At 48.4% G+C, this 23476-nt stretch overlaps 1 protein-coding gene and 1 pseudogene across 4 annotated transcripts; both read right to left on the bottom strand.

Moving 5' to 3' along the window:
* Positions 1 to 802: 802 nt before the first annotated feature.
* Positions 803 to 2377, bottom strand: LOC142846897 (beclin-2 pseudogene; annotated as a pseudogene).
* A 5658-nt stretch (positions 2378 to 8035) lies between these two features.
* Slc25a51 (solute carrier family 25 member 51) lies at positions 8036 to 18466 on the bottom strand. Of its 4 annotated transcripts, none has more exons than XM_075967290.1 (3): positions 18329 to 18466; positions 14791 to 14902; positions 8036 to 11631 (listed from the first exon to the last, which is right to left on the bottom strand). In XM_075967290.1, exons 2-3 carry the CDS (start codon positions 14797 to 14799, stop codon positions 10696 to 10698), a joined length of 945 nt encoding a protein of 314 aa, XP_075823405.1. In that variant the 5' UTR covers positions 14800 to 14902; positions 18329 to 18466; the 3' UTR covers positions 8036 to 10695. The 4 variants fall into 4 exon arrangements, with proteins under 4 accessions (XP_075823405.1, XP_075823407.1, XP_075823409.1 ...); XM_075967292.1 differs by lacking the exon at positions 18329 to 18466 and adding an exon at positions 17923 to 18041; XM_075967294.1 differs by lacking the exon at positions 18329 to 18466 and adding an exon at positions 17953 to 18021.
* Between the last annotated feature and the right edge of the window lie 5010 nt (positions 18467 to 23476).

The raw sequence follows: 23476 nt of genomic DNA, 5'->3' as shown, positions 1-23476 counted from the left end.
TTGGGGGTTTCTGCCCCTATCATTTTGAATGCCTGGGTGAAGAGGAACCAGAGAAAAAGATACAAGGAAAAAAGACCCCAGTGCAGCAGTGACATCTGGGCCACTCAGCAAATAACACACAATGGTACTAGGGATCAACCAAGGGCCTCTGAGGCACTATTTTAAAACTCATTCCTGGTGGGTTCATGTAATCCCAGCACTCGGGACTAAGCAGGAGGAGTGTCGAGGATTTACGGTCCACCTGAGCTATGAAGAACTTCTCAAGAAAGACAAAATGATCTCCGGATCACAAACGTGTTACATTCTTGAGTTGTGCCACCTTATTTCCCTAGTATTCTAGAAGATGAGTTCATTGTCATAGCACTATAAAGTCCACTTGGAGCCAACACAACTCGCACACCAAGCCAATGCAGAAAACAAAAAATTGGTTTTTGCTACTGACTGACTAGAGCTGCAGAACAAACTCGGGAGCTGAGCCTTAAGCCAGAACGTCACAACGCTTTTATGCCTGAAAATCACAACATCTGTACCAAGTTACGGTTGCATTTTTCTACCCATCAGGATTCGGGGAAGGGGACATTCCTAGGAACATTTATCTATGTGGTCCACATATCTTGTTGTCATTGGTTGACTTACTCCAGTGTGCCAGGGTGGCTTGCCCCCCACTCATTCCAGAGTCTTAACTAGAAGCCAGGATATCACTTACCCACATGCATGTCTCTCTATGCCAAGCAGGATGTCATTTACCCACGGAGGTCTTGGGAACTTAAACTTTATTTGACCCCTATTCAAAATGGAAGTTTTATTTAAAATGGCTCCAGACTGGTTCTATCTTAAAACAGTACCTTGACGAAGCCCAAGCAAGAATCAACTTTAAGTTGGTAAGCATGAATTTAAGAGCCTTTGTCCACTCCTCCTCTGAGTTCAGGTGGGTCCTGATGGAGCAGCACTCGCCAGTGCCCCTGGTATCCTCCAACACCCCTCTCTTCACGTGGATCCTATAGGGTAGGAAGAGGCCTTTCTTCTCAGCCTCCTCCACAAACTGCTGCAGGCAGTCCAGGAAGGCCTTCATCCCACGATCAAACTTGTTATTGTGGAAGACTCTGTGGCTCCCATCTGAGAACAGCAGCAGCACCCCATCACCAGCCAAGGACTTAAGGAAGGAATGGTCCCCACAGGGCACTAGTTGGTACCTCTGGAATTGCAGTCCAGCTAGCTTGGACAAGCTAAAGAGCAGCAAGGCTGTCTGTCCCCAGGCGGCGTTAATCTCACCCCATTCCACCTGGATGCCAGGGAGGCGGCCCAGCCTGAAGTTGTTGATAATGCCCAGCGGCCCCTCATCCAAGATGGTAAACGTCATATTGAAGATATCGGTCTTTCTCAGGCGCCACAGCTGCTTCTGGGCATCCACCAATCGGTTCTCCACACTGCTCAGCTCGTCCTTCAGCTCCAGCTGTTCCTTTGTCAAGGCAGCATACTCCTTCAAATCCTCCTCCTCCTGTTGTTCGAGCTCCCTGCTCTCTGCCTGGGCTGCTCTGAGTTCAGCCTTTATTCTTTCATTCTGGCTGTCTATGTCCTTCAGCTCCTGAGCCAGCCTTGTTTCTTCCTGCTCCAGACTCCGCAGCTCAGCCAAGAGCTCCACATGCGTGGCCTCCCTCTCCTCACTCACCAGCGACTCTCTCTCCACGAAACGTCTATACTTCTCGGTGTCAGCTTCATCTAGAGTGAGCTGGGCACCTAGTTCCCTCAAAAGATTGTCCGTACAGTCCACACAGAGCGGGTGGTCCACATCTTTTTGGCCGGAGAGGTTTTCAGAGTTCTCTAAGACAACATTTTGGATAGTGTTCAAAGTTCTCTGGGCAGTCAACTCACCAAGCAGAGAGAAGGTGGAGGAGGCACTTTCTTGGGATGACTCACCCCAGTCAGGAAGGGGGCTGCTGGAGGTCCTGGCCCTTGGGGAGGGGCTGGCATGCTGCTGGGCTTCCAAGGGCCCTTCCTGCATTGCAGAAGTTCTCTGGGCAGTCAACTCACCAAGCAGAGAGAAGGTGGAGGAGGTACTTTCCTGGGATGACTCGCCCCATTCAGGAAGGGGGCTGCTGGAGGTCCTGGCCCTTGGGGAGGGGCTGGCATGCTGCTGGGCTTCCAAGGGCCCTTCCTGCATTGCAGAAGTTCTCTGGGCAGTCAACTCACCAAGCAGAGAGAAGGTGGAGCAGGCACTTTCCTGGGACGACTTGCCCCAGTCAGGAAGGGGGCTGCTGGAGGTCCTGGCTCTTGGGGAGGGGCTGGCATGCTGCTGGGCTTCCAAGGGCCCTTCCTGCATTGCACGGAGCTTCAGGGGCTGGTTGCAGCGCTGGCACCGGAAGAGAGTGGAAGACATCCTGAAGGTGTGCGCCCCCACCGGAGTCTAGGTTTCCTTCCAGCCCAGGGAGTCTTTGGCAAGGTCTCTCTCACGCTTCCCTTTTATACCTTAACAATTCCCTCCTGGAATTCCCACCTGTAGCTCCCCATAGGCCAGCGAGTCTCTCTAACACAGGTTTTGATAATCATGACCAGCATGTGTGGGGTTTTTATTTCGTTTTGTTTTCAGAAAGTGTTTCTCTGTGCAACCCTGGCTGTCCTGAACTCCATTTATAGACCAGGCTGGCCTTGAACTCACAGAGATCCACCTGCCTCTGCCTCCCAAGTGCTGGGATTAAGGGTGTGCACCACCATGCCTGGCAGGGATCTGAGTTTCATCTCCAGCATCCATATAAAAATCCAATGTGTTGGTCAGAGCTGGGGGACAGAAACAGACCCCTGGGGTTCGCTGGCCATTGGGACTAGCCCAAGCATGGAACTGCCAGGTCCCTATCTTAAAAAATAAGGTGTATGACCTGAGAGCCAGTACCTGAGATTGCCTTCTGGCTCCCACCCGTGTGTGAATGAACACATGCGCATGCGCGCACACACCACACTGGATTTTTAGTTTTTGTTTCAGATGAGCTCCCTATGTAGTCCAGGCTGGCTTCAAACTTTTAACCCAGCCTGGGGGTGGTGGCACACGCCTTTAATCCCAGCACTTGGGAGGCAGAGTCAGGTGGATCTCTGTGAGTTCGAGACCAACCTGGTCTACAAGAGCTAGTTCCAGGACAGGCTCCAAAACCACAGAGAAACCCTGTCTCGAAAAACCAAAAAAAAAAAAAAAAAAAAAAAACAACAACAACAACCAACTTTTAACCCTTCTGCAGCAGCCCCCTAAGAACTGGAATCACAACTGTGGACCACTACACCTAGTTCCAATCAAGCTGCCTTCCTGCCTCCCCAGTCCCAGCAGCACTTAGCTCTGTGGTAGTTTGGGTCTGCAGTGTTCCATAACCCAGGGCACATTTGCGAGGAGGTGGTAGAACCTTTAAACAACAGAAGTCTAATTGGGGGGCTGTTCATTTGGGCAGTGGTTTCTTGGCTGTCACCCCCAAACAGTGAAGTCAGCAGACCGTGAACTGGAGCCTCCAAAACTAAGCCAAAACAAACCTCCCACCTTTTGAGATTTAAGTATTTTATTACATTCATTTATGCCGTGGTGTGGGCATGGAGGTCTCTTCACGCTTCCTGACATTCAGCTCTGGGCACTGACCCTTAGACATCAGGCTTGGCATCAAGCACCTTTATCTGCTGAACCATCTCATGGCACCCTTCCCACTTTGATTGATTTCGTTCAGTAATGGGAAGCTTGCGCAGGCCCCAAACAACTCTTCCTTGTTCGCAATCAGAAGTCTGTGCTAGAAGCTGCGTTCATGTAATTCTCACTTCATGCTCGCTCCCAACCCATCCCCCACTCCTTACGAACAGTGACATAGACAAGCTGCCTCTCCCCTCCCTCCCCAAGTCCCTCCTACAGCAGAGGGCTCTAACGCACGTTGGAATCATCTGGAAGAGCTAAGCCACAGGTGTCAGTCCTCCGCTGATGTCTGCCCAGTTTTCTGTTGCTGCTGCAGCTCTGGGTACCACAGTTTGAGAAACAAGACAAGTTAGGATTAAGGGTTTTGTTTGTTTGTTTTTATGGCTATTGGATGGATCACTGTATAAAGTCAGTCAGAAAACAACTTTAAATTTTTCCTGTTTAAGTTTTTTATTGTGTGTGTGAGACAGTGCCATCGTATGTGTGTGTAGAGGGAATTGCATGTTTTCTGGGGTGGTCAGGCCTGTCGAGAAAACAACTCTGTGGACGAACAGCAGTGTGTCCCATCAGGTCCCTCAAATGTCACAGCGCAGCACCGCTTCCGCTGGAGCCGACCTCTCCCCATTTAACGTCTGGATTCCTGGGCAGTTACCCTGAGGTCAGCTTTCCAGGAGCAGACCTTTCTAAGTCAGGAGGGAAGCTGGCGCTAAGGCACTCTGGTAAGAGCTGTAAGTCGCCGCCCCTGCGTTGCCAGTGACAATGAAAGAAAACACCCAGGGATAAGTAATTCAAAACATTGTGTAGGGCTTAAGTAGAGATTCTGCTTAGCAGCCTGGAGGCAAGTTGGACCCCCAGCCTTGAAAAATAAAATTATTCTTTATATTTAAAAAAAAAAACCTAGTTCCCTAGGAAACCATTTACATTATGAGTATGATCGACTGCTGTGTTTACATTACTGCTGTGTTAATGAAAACAGTTTTTATTAGGGTAAAATCAAGGATCCAAATCTCATTGTGAATGCTTTTCAAACATTAAATACTAGGTAACAAGGGGGGAGGAATTAAATATAAAATATCAAGCTTTTTCATAAGTACATTGATGCATTCATCGCATTTATTCTTAAGGGGTTATTACCTACATTGTTCTTTGAGTGGGTTGTTTCTGTTTCTCGGAGACAGAACTCACTGTGTAGTCCTGATTGGCTTGAACTGGTCACCAGTAGACTGGTCTTCTAGTAGCCAGCTTCCAGCCTCTGCCCCATAGACTGTTGAATTACAGCCATGAACTACTTACCCCAACTCAAAAAAAAAATAAATCATTTTTTGTTACATAACATTGAGGGGCTGGAGAGATGACTGCTTTTTCAGAGGACCAGAATTCAATTCCCAACACTACAAGGTGGCTCACAACCGTCTATGACTCCAGTTCCATATGGGGTCTGACACCCTCTTCTGGCCTTTGCAGGTACTGCAGGCACACACAGCCAAAAGAGTCATACACAAAGTTCAAACCAAAACAAGTGGATTTAATTGAAGGTGTTCCTAGCATTTCTTAAAAACAGCAAAACCACGACTCTTACCCCAGTGCTTTCTGGTCAGAAGTGGGCAGCCCCTTATTTTGTGTCAGTTTTCAGAAAGAATAAATTGGCCGGGCGGTGGTGGCGCATGCCATTAATCCCAGCACTCAGGAGGCAGAGGCAGGCGGATCTCTGTGAGTTCGAGACCAGCCTAGTCTATAGAGCAAGTTCTAGGACAGGCTCCAAAACTACAGAGAAACCCTGCCTAGAAAAACAAAACAAAACAACAATAGAATATTCTAATAACAAAAAAGCCCATCTTTGAAATGAGGGACATATGATAAAGACGTCTGGGATGAGACCTAGGACACAGACCCTGTCCCCCAAGCTCCTGGTCAGGGACAGCTCAAGCCCTACAGATTAAGCCAAGAGTGCAGCTCACACGAGTGAGTGACACCCATGTTCATTTCCTACTAAGAGCGCTGCTGACTCAAGAGTGTGCCGAGGTGAAGCTGTTTATCTGACCACTTTGCCAAGTCAGGGGTCAGCCGAGAGAAAGGAAGAATGACCGGCATTTCCCTGTGGTGCAGGACAGTGATTTTTAGATTTTGCTAATTACATTTTTCTGCCCCCCCCCCCGAATCCCTCACCGTCTGGGCTCTTCAGGGGGTACAATCCTTCCTGCTGTGCAGCACTCCAAACATCCCCATCCTCTGGAGGCTGGCAGAGTTCCTTTTTTTTTTCTCACACCAGAGCCTAGTCCCATAGCAAACCAAAGCTTTCCAGCCCTATGAGGGGGGAAGCTAACAAGCGCCCAGGCATCCCATGGGCAGGTGCTGCCTGCCAGGCAGGAAGGGCCTGCTGCCACGTTTGCCTGTGATCCACTGATGAGCTCTACACACGCCTACTGGTTGATTTCTTTTTTTTTTTAAAGATTTATTTATTTATCATGTATACAACATTCCTTCCATGTATGCTTGCATGCCAGAAGAGGGCACCAGATCTCATTATAGATGGCTGTGAGCCACCATGTGGTTGCTGGGAATTGAACTCAGGACCTCTGGAAGAGCAGTCAGTGCTCTTAACCTCTGAGCCATCTCTCCAGCCCCGTGTAGTTGATTTCTTATAATGCCTCCCTCCTGGGTGGGGCGGGGGGCGGTGCACACAACCCAATGCAGCCTAGAAAACAGCATCCAATTAAGAAGAGCTTTCTGTTTTCCTTCGGAATTTGTTGGGAAGCCAGAGTTCTGTGTTAAGTGTGGATTCTCAATACTCAGAATGCTCTGCCCTAAAAAGGCTGCTTTACAATACTGGGTAGCTACAGGACACGTTCCTAAACAAAAATCAGTTTAAAATGCTAGAATGGAGTCTCCCTCACCTACCTATCCTTTACAGGACTTCAGTTTTTTCCAGTCAGGGGGCAACTTAAAATTGGACGTGCCATTTGCTTCCTGGCCTTCCAGTCCGCCCTGGGGGGAGGGGCGCTGAGACAGAGCAGGAGCCCAGAGGCAGGGGCCCAAGTGGAAAGCCGGAAAGAGAGTTGTCAATTGGCTTGCTCCCAAAGTCACATTCTGCTCCTCACACTGCCCGGGCCCACTTGGCGCTTCCCACAGTGGGCTGGGTCCTTCTATGTCAATCAACAATCAAGAAAATATCGCAGCACTCAGAGGCAGGCAGTGGATCTCTGAGTTTCCAGGACGTTTGGGATGACACTGTGAGACACCATCTCCAAAGAAGGAAAAAAGAACTGTCCCTATAGACATGCCCACAGCCGTTACTGGTGGCAGCCAGTCCTCAGTGGAGACAAAGATGACAAGGCACAGCATCCAGCCCATTTCCCCAGGAAGCAGTATAGAGGGGGCCTTCACTGCAGAAGTGACTGACAGACGGAGTCACAATGTGGGCAAGTCTGTAACAGGGGAGAGCAGCTTTTAAGAAACAAAAGTCCCCTGCAGTAAGGGTGAGGTCAAGCCCTCCTACTAAATAAGAGGGGTGTGGCCCTTGCTGAGCCTTCAGGTGAACTGCCGAGCCAGTAAGCTAATGCTCACCCACAGAAAGACTGGTAGACTACTCTACCACACCCCATAATGCACTAGTAGTATGTAGTGATATCTCATTTGTATTTTAATAGTTTGCCCTGAGATCAGAGTAAAACAGCCACAGGGACCAGGCAGTGGCGGCAGCTTTAGTCCTACTAACTGTACTTAGTAGTTACAGAGGTCGGCAGTGGTGTGCACGCCTTTACTCCCAGCACTAGCTAGGAATATAAGACGGGAGGGGACTTCTCTCAGCTCAGTCTCATTATGAGAATTCATGCAGGCAGGATGGCTATTTTGGTCTGAGGCAGAGGTAAGAGCCAGTGGCTGGCTGCATTGTCTCCGGATCGTCAGGTTGAACCCCAATATCTGTCGCTGAGATTTTAATATTTGTGCTACTGTGGTTAAAAGACCATCCAGCCACAAAACACCAAATTGTATTCCAACTTCACAAAAGTTAACAGAAATATTTAACAGATTTACTCAAACTCACAACTCAAAAGAGCAACCAAAACTTTGTCTAGCCATTTTTAATAAAGAATATATGTGGACCCCATATTACAAGAAATCTGTTCTGTTTCTTATATGTAGACCCACCTCCTCACCAACTTGGCAAGCAAAGAGCATTATAACCTAGAAATCAGCCGTGGGTGGTGGTCACGCCTTTAATTCCAGCACCTGGGAGGCAGAGGCAAATGGATCTCTTTGAGTTCGAGGCCAGCCTGGTCTACAGAGCAAGTTTCTAGGACAGCCAAAGCTACAAAGAGAAAACAAACAAAAGAATCCACAACAAAACTAGCAATCTTTAAGTCTCAAGAGAAGATATTCAAGTTTTTGATATGCATTTATTTGTACATGGGAAAAAATACATTTAACATAAACCAAGTATGAGTGCCTTACGGCCAACAGTCTGTAGCCTCGCCTCGGATCGGACCCACACTGCACTTGTCTCATTCCAACCAGTGTTCATTCGATGGCAGTCACACAAAGCCAGCTCTCTGCACCTTACAAGTTTGTAATTGAGCTCAGGAATTTTGGGTACCCAAATAAAACGATATATATGTACAACTCTGCTTTATTGCACAGGGTCACCACAGACAGCAAGTGATTACACAGCCAACCACAGGACGGACGCTGATAGGCACGGACATGTCTCTAACCACAAATGAAGTAAGACACCAATCTGCCACCACGCAAAGGCTGTGTCGGCGCCGGTGCAGTCCTGAAGGCTCATGGCACTCATGCTGTTTCTGACGGCATCAGATGAGATGCGAGGGACACAAGGGTCCCGTGCTCAAGAGCCACCTGGGCCACTTTAAAGCTTTTCAGAGAGTTCTTTAATCAGGGACGCCTGTGGAAAACACCACCATACTAGTTAGAATCTATGAATTACATTCTGGTGTAAAAGCTCAGACAAAGTGGGCTACAAGTTACTCGCTTTCTGTCAAGCTGAAATTTACAGGAGACAAAGCCGTCTCTGTAACACACTGCAGTTTAGTCCTCGAGAGCTATGAGTGACAAAACGCTTCAAGTTAAAAGTCACTGAGAAGTTTAGTAACTGCTGTGAGACGCCACGATTGAGCCAGCGAAAGCCAGAGCCAACCCTTCTAATGCTCATGTACGACACAGGAGTGCTTGGCAACTTCCACCACCGGCACGGAGTGCGAAGGAAACACAGCCACTGGCGGTCCGTGGTGAAGTTCGAGGCCGGGGCCACATCCCCGACGAATGCACCAGCCCTGCCAGGCCCGGGCCCTGCGCGGCCGTGCTGCACGCGTCAACACGGGGTCAGAGGTCACGGCGCCAAAGTTCACCCCCTTCACATTTAACTGAAGCCGAGGCACACTCAGATTTATCTGGGTCAAATCGTGTCTTCACACCTACGTGATGGCTGCAGCGCACACAATCCTCCATTCAGTGTTGCCCCGCAGCCGCTGACCTCCATTACCGCCACCCCAGTGCTCCTGTTCCCAGCCTCCAGCGTTAATGTGAGAGGGAACAGCTGTTCTGGATCACCTGCCCCAGAAACTGAGCAAACTCCAGCTGAGGGCCTGATGTCAGTTTGTACGGGTATAAGCGCTTGGATGCAATCAGCCAGAGTGAGGCCAAGCTGGGAGAAACCTTTACAGACCGGAGAGGCCAGGGACAGCAGCTCTTGCCTTTAATTAATCCTGGCACTCAGAAGGCAGAGCCAGGCGGGCCTCTGTAAGTTCAAGACCAGCCTGGACTACATGTTGAGACCCTGTCTCAAAAACAAAAACTAAAAAAAAAAGGAGGCGGAGTGTAGCTCAGTGGGTAAGCACTTGCCTAGGATGTGCAAAGTCCTAGGTTCAATCCCAGCACCATGGAAGGAGACACGCTGGCTTTCAGGACAGATCCTGGGAAAGAAATGTAACTATTTAAGATCTGTAAGTGACCTCTCCAGAACGGTGACTCAGCTGGACCCTGAGTCTTGTCACACCCTTTACCCAAAATATAACTGCGGGTTCCTCGGCCTCCCTGCGCTCCAGGTGTTAGTGCTGTTGCTCAGACCACACCGCTCACACTGCTCCAGGGGCACAGGTAAGCCGGCTCCTAGAATGCCAGGCCGCTGAGGAACTCTTTCCAGAGAAAGAAGGAGCGAGCACTGGGCAAAACCGCCCTCTGCTCTCGCCTCACTCTGCAGCGCTGAGAAACCAAGGAAAAGACCTGGAATTGTATTAACAGACTCCCAAATAAAACTTTATGGAAGTGTTTATTATAAAGTCTAGTACCAGAGAACAGGATAGACGAACATGACAGGTACTACTCACAAGGGACAATGTCCCCACTGGTCACCCTATATTTTGGCAATGAATTCAGTAAAAAAGCACAAGAACATTCTAGAAGGGCTTAAAAGTCACATTCTGAATTAAACAGAAAATGTTCAAAGCTAAACAGTGAAATGGAAGCTTTCATTGGCTGCACAATCCTACCAAATCTAAATAAAAAGTGTGGCTAATGGCCATCTCAACAGCACTTAGTCTCAAATCCAACAATTCATCATGGAACTACACAGCTAAGATGCTCGCCCACCGTGCAATGCTGGGGTTTAGTGAAGATCACCCCCGAGGGCGAAGAAGCAATGAAGAAGGTGAGAGGTGGGCCTGAGAAGCCCTAGGACGGAGCGCTCGCGCTGGCTGCTGATGCCACTGTTTCCACGCCGAAGGCCTAGCAAGGCTTGCTTCCGGGAGGAAAAGGAATCTATCTGGCTGACAGCTGCCCTGAAAAGGTCATCAGACACACGACTAGTTACCAGGTAACAGCCTAAAGCTCTTGAGTAATGATCAAACCAAAACCCTGACACCTGCCCACTGAAACCTTTTATGTTTCTGTCAATGCTTTGTCCGTAACTTATTATGGCCTGGACTTACGCCAACCGGTATTTAAGCCAATTAGGAACAAAGACAAATTGCACTCTCTTTAGGTCTAGTTGGTGGAGAATAACATTTCCTGTAGTGACCGTATCATACAATCTTTAACAAAAACTCATAGGTGGCATTGATTATTCCCCAGGAGATGAGAGAGCGATGGTAATTGAGATGGGCGCCTCTGAAGAGATTGATCAGCTTCCTGTCCCGCTCGAGCCAGATTGTCTTGAAAACCATGGGGAAAGACTGGAACGGCCCGCCAATCTGAGACTGGATCCGAGCCTTCACAACATTAATTGGGAAGCTCAGGAAGCCCAGCATGGCACCCAGCACACCTCCACAGATAAAGTCGTTGACCAAATGCTCACTATTCGTGGTGGCAGTAGGCAGATGCTCTTTAATGGGCCCTCGAAGGCCAAAAAAAAGGATATTGCTGAATCCATTTCGGAAAAGGATAGGCACAAAGCCTCGGTAATACTCTGCAATTCCGTGGCATCTCAGGGCCCGGAAGGCCTGGTAAGTGTTTGTGAACTTATCGTGATGCTTGTGGTCCTGAAGCAAAGTCTGAACCCTTTCGAATGGAGTGAGAATGGCTTCTGTTGTCCCGGCAAGCAGCGCCGCCACACTTCTGGTGGCAAACTCGGGAGCACCGCTCACGTGCTTGCGGAGCAGGCGTGACAGGTCCTCATACAGACCAAACATAAGCGCCAGCGTGGTTGTCTTCTGCATCAGTGGGGGGAGGATCCCACGATACAAGTTTCGAAACCCATCCCTCCTCAGCTGGAGTATCGCATCCCGGGTTTTGAGGCCGTACAGCTGCTGCCGAAAGAGGATCTTCTGAACCGGGTACGTGATGGCCACGTTGTTGAACGCTGCGCAGCAGCCACAGAAGTAATGCTTTATCTCACCCACGTCTGCAATGTGAGGAGACAGATCCTGGTTTGAAGAGGTCAACATTGGGGGCCTCTTATCATGCGCTTCTGAGTCCATCATGGTGCTTACGGTCTTTCTTCTCTGGGGAAATGTTTTAACCTATAATCAATGATGAAGGTGTTACCAAGAGTGAGACACACAAACTCGCCCCAATCCCTTCTCCAATTTCCAGACTCAATGTCTCCTTTTAGAACTGGTCTATTACTGAAAACAAATTACTTTTGCTAATTGTATATACTGATGAGGTTCAGTCGGCATGCTGCTCCTACACACGTGTACAGCAGAGCAGATCAGTCGTTTTCTGTGGGGTGTTGTTGCTGCTGCTGTAGTTTTGAGAAAGTCTTGCTATATACATAGCCCAGACTAGCCTTCAACTCACAATCTTGAGTACTAGAATTAAAGGCCACTCTGCCATGCCTAGCTTTAGATCACTGATGTTTAGAAGAGTACTAGGGGAGTCGTGGGGCGAGACCGGCTGTACTGCAATCACTCCCACCAAGCAGCCCCTACAGCAGACTGAATGAAGAAAGACAGAAGACTCCATCGACCTCTTAGCCAGACAGGAAGGCTGTATGGAAAATTATAAAGCACATTTGCCTCATGGAAATAAAGAATCCATCTTCTTCTGCCTCCTGAGGGCTAGGCTGAAAAAGATATTTCGCCATGCCCTACTGTGTCATTTACCTATGTACAAGCGTATGCAGTTGATGCACTTGCTGGCAGGTGCCTGGAAGGCCAGCAGAGTGTGTCGGATCATCCCCTGGAACTGGAGTCAGAGGTTGTTGTGAACCCCCAACACGGGAACTGGGGGCTGCTCTCTAAAAGGGTGGCAAGCACTCTTAACCATGGAGCCACCTCTCAAAGGCCCTTATATTTATAAGTAGATTACTTCTCTTATATAAGAAACCACATTTAACAAATCAGCAGCAAAATAGAAAATAATCCAATTTAAAAGTGAGCTAAGGACTTAAGACAGGGGCAGAAGAATCCACTGGGACAGTGGTTCTCAACCTCCCTAAGGCTGCGACCTTTTAATGTGGTTCCTCATATTAAAGTTTTCCTCATGTGGTGACCCCCAACCATAAAATTATTTCATTGCTACTTCATAACTGTAATTTTGCTAGTTATGAATTATAATGTAAATATCTGATATGTAGGATATCTCATATTCAACCATTGAGAAAGGGTCGTTTGACCCCCAGAGGGGTTGTAACCACAGGGTGAGAACCACTATTGTAGACACTGAAAAGAGAAGCTGCCTGGAGTAGCTGGACAGACCACACCTCAGAAACAAAGTGGAAGGAGAGAACTAATCCCCAAAAGTTGTTCTCTGACCTCCCCAGGCACATCAGGCACATGCACGTAAACACAAATACACCTTTTAAAAAGGCCACAAAACCCAACAAGCACAAACACAGCACTAGAGGGGCTGTGACACAGGCTCTCTGGTGCACTATTAGTGGGACTGTAAAATGGTCGAGCGACAGACAACAGCACAGGGGCTCTTGGTAAATTCCACACACAACTGCCAAAGGGTCGGCAGCTCAGCTGCAGGGGTGTAACCCATGCTCACAGCAGCACCACTCAAGAGGTGGGAAGTACAAACCTAAGCCACACTGCACAGCGTCCATGGGAAATTAAACTGGTCAGACAAACTATCTAGGCCTTTGATTTGAACAAAAACAAAAGCCTCTTAAATTCTTTAAGTTATTCTTCCAATGTCACACTATGCTGCTGGAAACCGCTAACAGAACAAAAATATTAAAAAGGCCAGGCAGTGGTGGCACGTGCCTTAATCCCAGCACTCGGGAGGCAGAGGCAGGCAGATCTCTGTGAGTTCGAGGCCAGCCTGGTCTACAAGAGCTAGTTCTGGGACGGTTAAAGCTGTTACAGAGAGAAACCTTGTCTCAAAAACAAACAAACAAACAAACAGGGCTGGAGAGATGGCTCAGGGGTTAAGAGCACTGACTGATCTTCCAGAGGACCTGAGTTCAATTCCCAGCAACCACATGGTGGCTCACAGCCATCTGTAATGAGATCTGGTGCCCTCTCTGGCCAGCAGGCATACAGACAGAATATTGTATACATAATAAATAAATAAATATTTAAAACAAACAAACACAAACCATTAAAGAGAAAGCAGAAGGCAGAGCCCAGAGAAGAGTCAGAAGCTGTAGACTGTGACAGAATACAGCACACGCAGGGGAATTATTAGGAGCTCCTGCCTCAACAGGGAACCGTGTTCCACCTGCACCTACAATTGGAACTTACCTGAACTTTGGTCAACTGCTATTAAAGCTATGAAATGGGCACTAGTAGAGCCTTAGACCCTACTAGTTACCTGGATCAAAATCCCAGTTCTACCACACATGGCAAGTCACGGTTGCCTTGTTTATGAGACACAGAAGTTCCCTACCTCAGAGACTGGCTCAACTCATTGAGTTAATACAGGGAGAGCACCCTTAAGTGGTCTGGAGCACAGCAGGCGCTCAACAAGGCTGAACTATGTTGCTGTTCTTTTTTGAAGTAAAGACGTTCCTCAGGTTGTATCCTCATAAATCCATTATGAGATAAAAATAGGTCAGAAATGCATTTATCTATTTTTGGTGCTGGGGATTAAACCCAGGGCTTCATGCATGCCATTCACATGGTCAACCACTGGGCTTTACCCCCAGTCCCTGAAGAGAGTTAGAACACCTAACCTAGCGAACACCATATTTTAGCAAGGAGTACTGGCTGCTTGCTGCTGTGGCTCACTGCTCTTGCTGTCAGTGAAGGAGCACACGCCACTCAGATCACTAGCCAGTGAAAATCATTTAAGGTGCAGTTCCTATTAAACACGTATCAAAAAGTCAAAAGAGCCAAAGTAGGGTTGATACTGCAGCTCAGCCCTGCACAGAAGAGAAAGTCAAAGCACTGTAAGCAGCTGCTGCCTGTCAAAGGCTGTGCCCCAGCCTCAGCACATGGAGATGACCCTCCTGGCTATGGCCAAATATCCTTTAACTAAACAGCATTTGCCAAAATCTTTTGTTTTGGTTTTCGGTGGGGGCTGAGCTAGGACTCTGCCACGAAGCCAACCTCCCAACTTCCACTTGTTAGTATTCTGCCTTCCACTTCCCACCACTGTTCCCCAGAGACCCCAGTTTCTGATTTTTACATCAAGTTCCAGAGCTGTTCCCCTGGCTTTCTAAGAGCAAATCCGTGGTCTTTCATCACATTGTGGGACAATCTGGTACTTCAGAGTTTCTAAGAACTCACCTGTGACATCGACCGAGCCTGGCACTGATGACGACATCTTTCTGGTAACCTTCCCAACGTCCTCCATTGTTAACCTTCTCTCTTCTGGAGTCAATACTGACAGCTGCATTTCCTTAAAAGAAAAAAAAACCTGGTTTAATTTCTGTACTCGTGTCTAACTGTATTTGTTCCCCTTTCCTTGGGCACAGTAACCAGTTGTTAATGTCCCTATACCCAACCAAGAACCAACTCTTCATTGACTGCCAACACTCTTGCCCACCTCCCCAGTTCCACAACAACAAATTGGACATCTGATGTGACTCGAAACCTCTACAGAATGAGATAATATTACTTCCCTTTCATTTTTAAACTATGTGCGTGTGCATGCGTGTGTCTGCGAGGGTCTATGCACAAGTGCAGGTACCTGGAGAGGTATCAGGCCCCCCGGTAGTCAGGATTCTATGGGCTGAGCCACCTGATGTGGGCACTAGGAATCCAAGTCAGGCACAGGCTCTCGACGAGCAGTGTATGCTCTTAACCTCTGAGGCACCGTCAGTCCCTTTCATTTTTAATGTACGGAGGTTTGTAACTTAATATGGTGGATTTAAAATAATGTCCCATAGGCACTTGAAAGGTCTGCCAAATACTGAGCCTGGTAACGGTTAGTTGTATGATCTTCACCATCCATGCCTTTTATGGTTCCAGTTGACAGACACGAGGTAAAAACTTTTGTTAGTGTGAGACCAGGTCTTGCTTTATAGTCTGGTTCACCCTAGTCATAAACTCGTAATTCTCCTGCCTCAGCCTCTAACTACTGTAATTATAGGCACTACCATGCCCGTCTAAAAACTAGTTTTTGTTTTGAGACAGGATCTCTCTAAGTAGCTCCAGCTATACTGTAACTATCTATGTAGACCAGGCTAGCCTCAAACTCACACAGATCCGCCTGCCTCTGCCTCCCGAGTGCTGAGAGAGAGGTGTGCGCCACCACACCTGACTGAAAACTCTTAGCAGTACTACACTTGACAATATAAGACTAGCTCATGTTTGCCAATCTTAGACTATACAAGATTTTAAAGATTAAAACCTGGCACAGAAATGCCCGATATGTCTTCTAAATTTTTAGTTTCATAGTTAACATTAAAGTCAACAAAAAGCCCCAAGCGTGGTTGCCCAAGCTTTAATCTCAACTCTTAGCATTCAGAGGCAGAGCCTAGTCTACATATCAAGCTCTAGGAAAGCCAGGACTACAGAGACCCTGTCTCAAAAAAAAAAAAAAAATCAAACAAAACCCTCAAATCAACAAAATTTACACAATCACATAAGATCCTAACAATTTATAAATTCAAAGACTATTTCAGTTTTACTCCCTGAACACTTTATTTACAGGGTCTTGCCATCTAGCCAAGGCTGGCCTGCCTAGAGTTCAGTATGTAGCAGAGGGTGGCCAGCATTTGCCACCAAGAACAGCTAACAATATAGACTTTAAGTTCTTAAGCTGGCACCGACTAGCTGTTCACACCTATGGTCCTGAACAAACTCAATTTATCGGTGCACTTCAACAATAAAAACTTTGTTCGTGTCTGGAGATGTTCGGCAAGAATGCTTACCTACTGTGTGTTCAATCCTCTCAACACCGCAAAACAAAGGCCACATTTAGTTTTTGTTTTTATAGAACTGGTCCTTTTGTTGCTTAACAAAATTCTGTAAATTAAAATTGCTCCATTTGGCCTGATGTGATGCACACCTTTAATCCCAGCACTTGGGAGGCAGAGGCAGGTCATCTCTGAGTTCAAGGCCAGCCTGGACTACAAGTCAGTTACTAATGGACCTCTTTTCAAACTATCATAAGGAATCTTAGGAATATTGTTAAACATTTATATTATTAAATATTAAAAGTTCTATACAGAAAAAAGGTAATTTTTGTTTATTTTTCGAGTGCTAGGATTACAGGGGAGCACTACCATGCCTGGCAAGAAGTAATGTTTTGAAAACGTCCCAGACTTCAGACTGACTTCCGGTAAATGGCACCCCACCCATGAGGGTGGAGGGTGGAGGGTGGAGGGTATGACTAGGTTGTGAGTCCAGCCTTTAACAGCCGTCTCTGCAGTGCAGGCCCAGGGACTTAAGGCAGCAACAGAAGGAAAGACAACAGCAGCGTCCTGTTAGGAGCTGAGAAAATGGGGAGCAGTCTCATCAGGCAAAGGAGCTTGCTGCCAAGCCTGGTGACCGGAGTTCAATCCCAGTAACTCACAATGGAACAAAGACTGACTCTGGAGAGTCCTCTGAGCTCCACCAGGGCACAGCGGCACATCAGAGCCGCTCCCCTCCCCAAATGTTTCTTCAAAAATTTAAAACATGCCATGTTTGATTACTATACTCTGAACATGACCAAACCCTGCTAAACTGGTTTCTGCTTAACTCTGCAGAAATGATAATCCTTTGCAATTTACTACAAAATCTATTTACTGTAACTGCCCTAGTCTGCATGAGGCACCACCAGGTAAGGGAGCAAAGTCAACTTTCACCCAAGGGTCAAACTTCTGTGCTGTAAGAAACAGCGCAAGTTCTAAATCCCCAAAGTAACTTGCAGCCCAAAGGGATATGCAAAACTCAGAAGTGACCTTAGGACAAAGGTCTTTGTCCAAACACAGGGCAGAGGGTGACTGTAATTCTCAGAGGATGTGAACTTCCACTAGTCAGCAGGTCTGAGTCAGCGTTCAAAAACAAGGTTAGGAGGGTCAAGTATGAGCAACAGCAGGATTTTGCCACTGCAAACAAAGCAACATCTTTGACGAAAATCCACCATCTCAGCGTCCTTCTATCTGACAAAGGAGACTCGAGTCAATTCTTGTCAGATTTGTCACCAGAATTCACACAAGGGGCGCCTCTGGTCTGCTGCTCGTGTGCCCTGCACCCGATACTAGGAATCCTTTCAAAGCAAAGGCCCGGAGGTCCATTTGGGCATGCCTGTTCAACAGACTACAGGAAAAAACAAACAGCAGAAGGTGGGCACTAGGACCAGCTGCGCAGCCCGTAGGGCCAAGGCAAAGGTTAGGCTAAAAGACGTAAATATGGCTGAGGCGCTGACACCCTCTACCTAAACTTGACACTAACAATCCAGACAGAATGGAACAATTGACGCCCGCCCACCCGCCCGCCCCGCTCAGTTCCACTGTTTACGGCCCGCCGCTGCAACATGGTGTCTCGGAACGAGCATTCTCCAGGCTTCCATCTGCGCACTTCGTGAGGACCGGAAGACGCTGGGCGGGATCGCCAGCACCACGGGGAACCACGGGTGGCCGCGACCTCGCGGGGGGCGCAGACAAAGGCCGATTCCCTCCGGGGCCTGCGGCTCCCCGCCCCAGGCTGCGGGCGCCTCCCCGCCCGAGCGCGCCGCGCACAGCACGACCGGGCCCTGGGCCGGAGCCGCCGGATCCCCGGGAGCGATGCGCGAGCAGGCCGTGGGAGCTCGCTTGGCCCCGCTTCAAGCCTCCCGCCTGTCTCTCCAGAAGCCGGGGCACACGGACCGCCGCTCCCCACCCCACCCAGGACTCACCCACGGCCGCGGGCGCCCGCCCGCAGGACGGCCGGCGAGCGAGCGAGCCCGCGCCCGCGCAGGCGCAGACCAGGCCCGACCCAGGCAGGGGTGGGGAGAAGCAACGTCGTCGGGTCACGTGGCCAGGACCCCGCCTTGCTCCGAGGGTGGCGGCCGCTGGGGCTCCCCTGTGCTGCCTCGGGCCGATAGCGACCCGTCACTCCTGTCACCAGGTTGTGGGGTGCCACCAGTCCCCTCACTGTGAGCCGAGGCTGTACGGTGGCCTCGCTGTGCCATAAACAGCCAGCGCGTCCTCTAGCGTGGGGCCTGTCGAGTTCCTGGAGACCCAAGGATGTAGATAGCGCGTGCGTGAAGGCTCAGTGTTCTCAAAGCTTGGTGGAGAGCTCTTTGTCACCGCACTCCACAGGACACCCGTGTCTGAGGTCATACACAGCCGCTTTTTCCTTACAAGCTCACAGTTTGTGGGGTCTTGGAAAGCGCACGATGCCACACGTTAATGGAGACCCAGGTCGGAATTATAGCCCTGGCACTTCTTGAGTGTCTTTGGGCAAGTTACTCATCTCTTCCGCGAATGTGTTCCCCGGTGTTGTGACATTCGTGCAAAGGTTCTGATTTGCACAGGGCCGATGACGACAAATGTGAGAATTTGACCGAAGAGGTCACCCTGCTTGGGGGAGGCTCTTTGGCAGACTCGTGGATGCGTGACGTGCCGGCCACATAAGATTGGGGTAATTCCACCGTTAAGGATCGTCTCTAGGCCGATGTCCCCAGCCTGCCCAGTGTTTACTTGTTTGGAAGATGTGGAAGACCACACCTCCCCTCGGAAAACACGCCTCCCTGCGTCAGCAAACAGGCATGTCAAACTTTTGGTGTTGCAAAGCATCTTTATCTTACACAAAGTTCACCTAGACAATCACTCAATCGGACCTATAAACGTAAAAACATTACAAAACATTTTTTTTCCAATAGGTTTAATGTTAGTGCATGTGTATAGGTGTCCAGGAAGCCAGAATAGGGCTTCGGGCTCCTTGGTGCAGGAATTACAGATGGCTGGGTGGTCCCGTATGGGAGCCACATTCAGGTCTTCTGTAAGACAGTACATGTTCTTAACCGTGACCTCTCCAGCACCCAACCCTCAGTTCTTAAAATATGTCATTTTATGTTGGATCACACTGATAGCGTCCTCTGCCACACAGTTAGGGACACCCCTTTGAGGAGGTAGGCACCTGCTCAGGGGTCTCTAAGGGAGTTTAGTCTGATAGAGGACAAAAATCAAAGCCTCCAAAGCCAAAGTAAGAGGGCTTTGCCCCTTGAGAGGGAACCAGGGATCATGCTGTTGGAACTGGGTCACAGAGGAGGAGCAGGTGGAATGTGGGCTGGTAGAGGAAGTCACCACAGCAGCAGAAGGAGATTTAAAGGTCAGATGGGGGGGGGGGGGCTGTTAGTACAAACCTCCCCTGACAGATGCACAAGGGATGGGGTTTTGGATCACAGAATAATGACAAGGTCACACTATGGTTTAGAACAATATTAATCAGACAACAGTTGGGGAAAGGGCATTTACCTCAAAATTATGTTTGCTTTGGCACCTGTGAATTTCTACTCGAATGTATTATTGTATTGTTCAAAAAGCAAAGAAACCAGGCAGGTATCCAGTGTGTTCATAAGCATAAATCATTAGTTTCAGTTTATAATGGAAGGTTATTCTGTGTGTTGGGGCAGGTAGAGAAGGAAAAGATTGAGATTAAACATACAACTGGGGCATAACTGATTAAAAAGTGTGAAAATCCATCATCACGAGAACACTCGTGTCTGGAGTAGAGCCAGCAAGTCCTGTTGTGCTCCAGAACACAGTGCAGGCCTCTAGCGTCTTGTCAGGAGCCACCAGGGACTTTGCTCTCTGTTCTTGCCAATCTGCTAAAAATCAAAAACCCTCTTATTTTTAAAATCAGAATTCCTCATAAGGCTAGCTTTCCATTTCAGTCCCCATTCTTCATTCTTCTGTCTTTTGTTCAGATCCACAAACTGTTCTGCATACCTGCAGCCTCCACGGGGACATGTAGCCCAGGTGTGTTCACACGGCTCCTCAGGTTAGCAGTCTTCCCTGTCACACCGCTCTCCCTAACGTGGTATATAGGACAGTCCACCATCTGGCTCCTCCGCCTGGCCACTGACCTTATCCCTAGCTAACGCTGGAGGATGTTGTCCTGTGCAATTTCTCATGGTTTGCACATCCTTGTGTTCCAGAAACCTGTCTGTCCTGGTCACCATCAAGGTTTCACAGAACGTGGTATCCTAGGTCCTAGTGGCTTCCTCTGATCACCTCAGTCAAGACTTGACACCTCTCGTCTGCCTCTTCCACACACAGAGAAGTCAGAATGCGGTCTCACTTATAAAGGTGTTGAAAGACCTGGGTAAATCCAGACCTCCCCAGCAGGAAGAAAATAGCCAACGCCAGGCGGTGGTGGCGCACGCCTTTAATCTCAGCACTCGGGAGGCAGAGGCAGGCGGATCTCTGTGAGTTCGAGACCAGCCTGGTCTACAAGAGCTGGTTCCAGGAAAGGCTCCAAAACCACAGAGAAACCCTGTCTCGAAAAAACAAAACAAAACAAAACAAAAAAAAAAAAAAAAAGAAAAAGAAAAAAAATAGCCAAAAGTCTAACCAGGAAGAAAAGAATCAGGAATCTAGCTAGCATTAGCTGGTTTAGTGACTGTGTTTCAGGGAGCTAGCTGAAGATAAAGTTAGATTGTAGTCTTGGGGGTAATCTTGAGAGACAGGGAGTTTCCCCCTCGTGATTTTAGGAACTAGCTGATTATGACCTTGGGAGTGGTCCTGAGAGGCAGGGAGTTGCCCCCTTGTGATCTTCACTGGTATTTTCAGAATTTTCTGTGACACACTCACTGCCAATTCCGGATCACCGGGCTGTGGTTTTTTTCCCTTAAAAATCAGTTCTCCTGGTTACTCGGGGTCGAACTCTTCCCCTGCGTGGGTTATGAGTCTCAGCCCCAGTGCACTGGTTCCCATCTCATCTCATCATTAAAGCCTCGTGTGATTGCAGCAAGGACAGTGTCTTGTGAGTTACTGGGGGGTCGTGTTATCCCGAGACTTGAGTGAGAGTCTCCCCAGCACTGGGGGTCTTTCAGTGTCTCTTGCCTACAGCCACATTCACAAAGCCTGAGTTTTCTGATGCCAAAAGGGAGACTATGCTTGGCAAAATAAAATGCCGACACGGAGCAGAGGTTTTTAAAGGGCTTCTAGTAGCTGAGTGGTGATGGCACACACCTTTAATCCCAGCACTCAGGAGGCACAGGCCAGCCTGCTCTACAAAGCAAGTTCCAGGACAGCCAGGGCTACGCAGAGAATTCCAGTCTCCAAAAACCACAAATATATAAACAAACAAACAAATAAAAGTACTTCTAGAGGCCTGGAGGCTAACTTGGTGGTCACAAGCTTGCTCGGCATACTTAGAATCTGGGTCTTTGGGAAAAGGTACGCTGTAAGGGGATTTTTCATGCTTGCACAGCATACTTAGAATCTGGGTCTTTGGGAAAAGGTACGCTGTAAGGGGATTTTTCTGTCCCACCAGCCAGTTCCCAAATAAACAACACGGAAGCTTATTAAGAAAGCTCAGCCCATAGGCTTGTTTCTAAGTAGTTCTTCTAACTTAACCCATTTCTATTCACTTTCTGCCTCGTGGCTGTGTTCTATCACCTCTTCTCTATATTGCTCATCCTGCTTGCTCTGCCTCTCATGGCATCTCTGCCCTTCTTCTTCCCAGAGTTCTCTCTGCCCCGAAAATCACCCCTAGCTATTGGGCATTCAGTGTTTCATTAAACCAATCAGAGTGACATATATGCATTCACAGTGTTTCATTAAACCAATCAGAGTGACATATGTATCCACAGTGTACAAAAAGATTATTCCGGGCTGGAGAGATGGCTCAGTGGTTAAGAGCATTGCCTGCTTTTCCAAAGGTCCTGAGTTCAATTCCCAGCAACCACATGGTGGCTCACAACCATCTGTAAAGAGGTCTGGAGCCCTCTTCTGGCCTTCAGGCATACAGACAGAATATTGTATACATAATAAATAAATATTTTAAAAAAACCTGAAAAACCCTTTTTTTTAAAAAAAAAGATTATTCCACAGCAACACATGGGTATGCTGCTGGGGTCTCTTTGCTCTAAGCACTGTCTGCCCTCCTTCACCCCCTCCCCAAATTCTTTCTAGGAATCTGCCATGTGCCCCCAGAGTCATCAGTCCAAACTATCCGGGAAGTCTCAACTACTATGGGTAGTAGCTCTGCCCAGATACAGTCACCTATGGTCATTGGCTAACAGGGGTCAGTGACACCTTCCTTTCTGTTCTGTGTATTTCCCAGACTGCTGCAATCCTCTGGGCCAGTCTCTGCCACTCCCCGTCACACTCCCAGGCTCTGTCCCTAGGCCTGACTCCCTCCCTGAACAGGCAAAGGTGCACATTTTGTTCCCTCCACCCAGAAGATAACGTCCTGTCCCTTCGTCAACCCTCAGTTCCAGCAGCCTCCTTGTCCCTGTCATCCCTGACGTGACCCCTGCTGCCTCCTACTGCAGAGCTCAGCGCTGGGAGCCCTTCCCCCAGCAGCTGCAGTCCCAACCTCTACACTTGTCCAACTGCCGGTGGGTGTGTCAGCTCTGAGTCCTTGTCCTGACTCATTTTCAACTCTTTTATTCTCTGAAGAGCTGGAGTTAGAGCCCAGGGCCTAGCACGAGATAGGCGTGTATTCGAGTGTTCTCCCCTCTGAGCCACACCCAGGTCTTTTCCAAGCCTGTGTCCAACAAATCACTTACCTCTATCTTTAAACGGAGGCCAAAGTTAACTGAGGTCAAAGTTAACCTAGCCAGAGAGGTTGTCTGTTTGCGTTCACTTATTTCCATGGAGACAGGACCCCACTAAATCAAAGTGTTTTTTTTTTTCAATTGTGTGCACATTTGACATCCCTTAAAAAAAAAAAAGACCTGGGAGTCACAGGCCTTTAATTCCAACACTCGGGAGGCAAAAGCAGGAGGATCTCAGAAAGTTACAGGACAGCCAGGGCTGTTACATGCAGAAACCTTGTCTCAAAAACAAAAATAAAAGGCAGAAGCTGAGGGTCCGGTTGTAGACCGTTG

The sequence above is a fragment of the Microtus pennsylvanicus genome, chromosome 3 (genome assembly GCF_037038515.1).
Source record: "Microtus pennsylvanicus isolate mMicPen1 chromosome 3, mMicPen1.hap1, whole genome shotgun sequence".
Lineage (NCBI taxonomy): Eukaryota > Metazoa > Chordata > Mammalia > Rodentia > Cricetidae > Microtus > Microtus pennsylvanicus.
The sequence above is the reverse complement of the archived record's forward strand: the minus strand, read 5'-3'. Positions and strand labels throughout refer to the sequence as shown.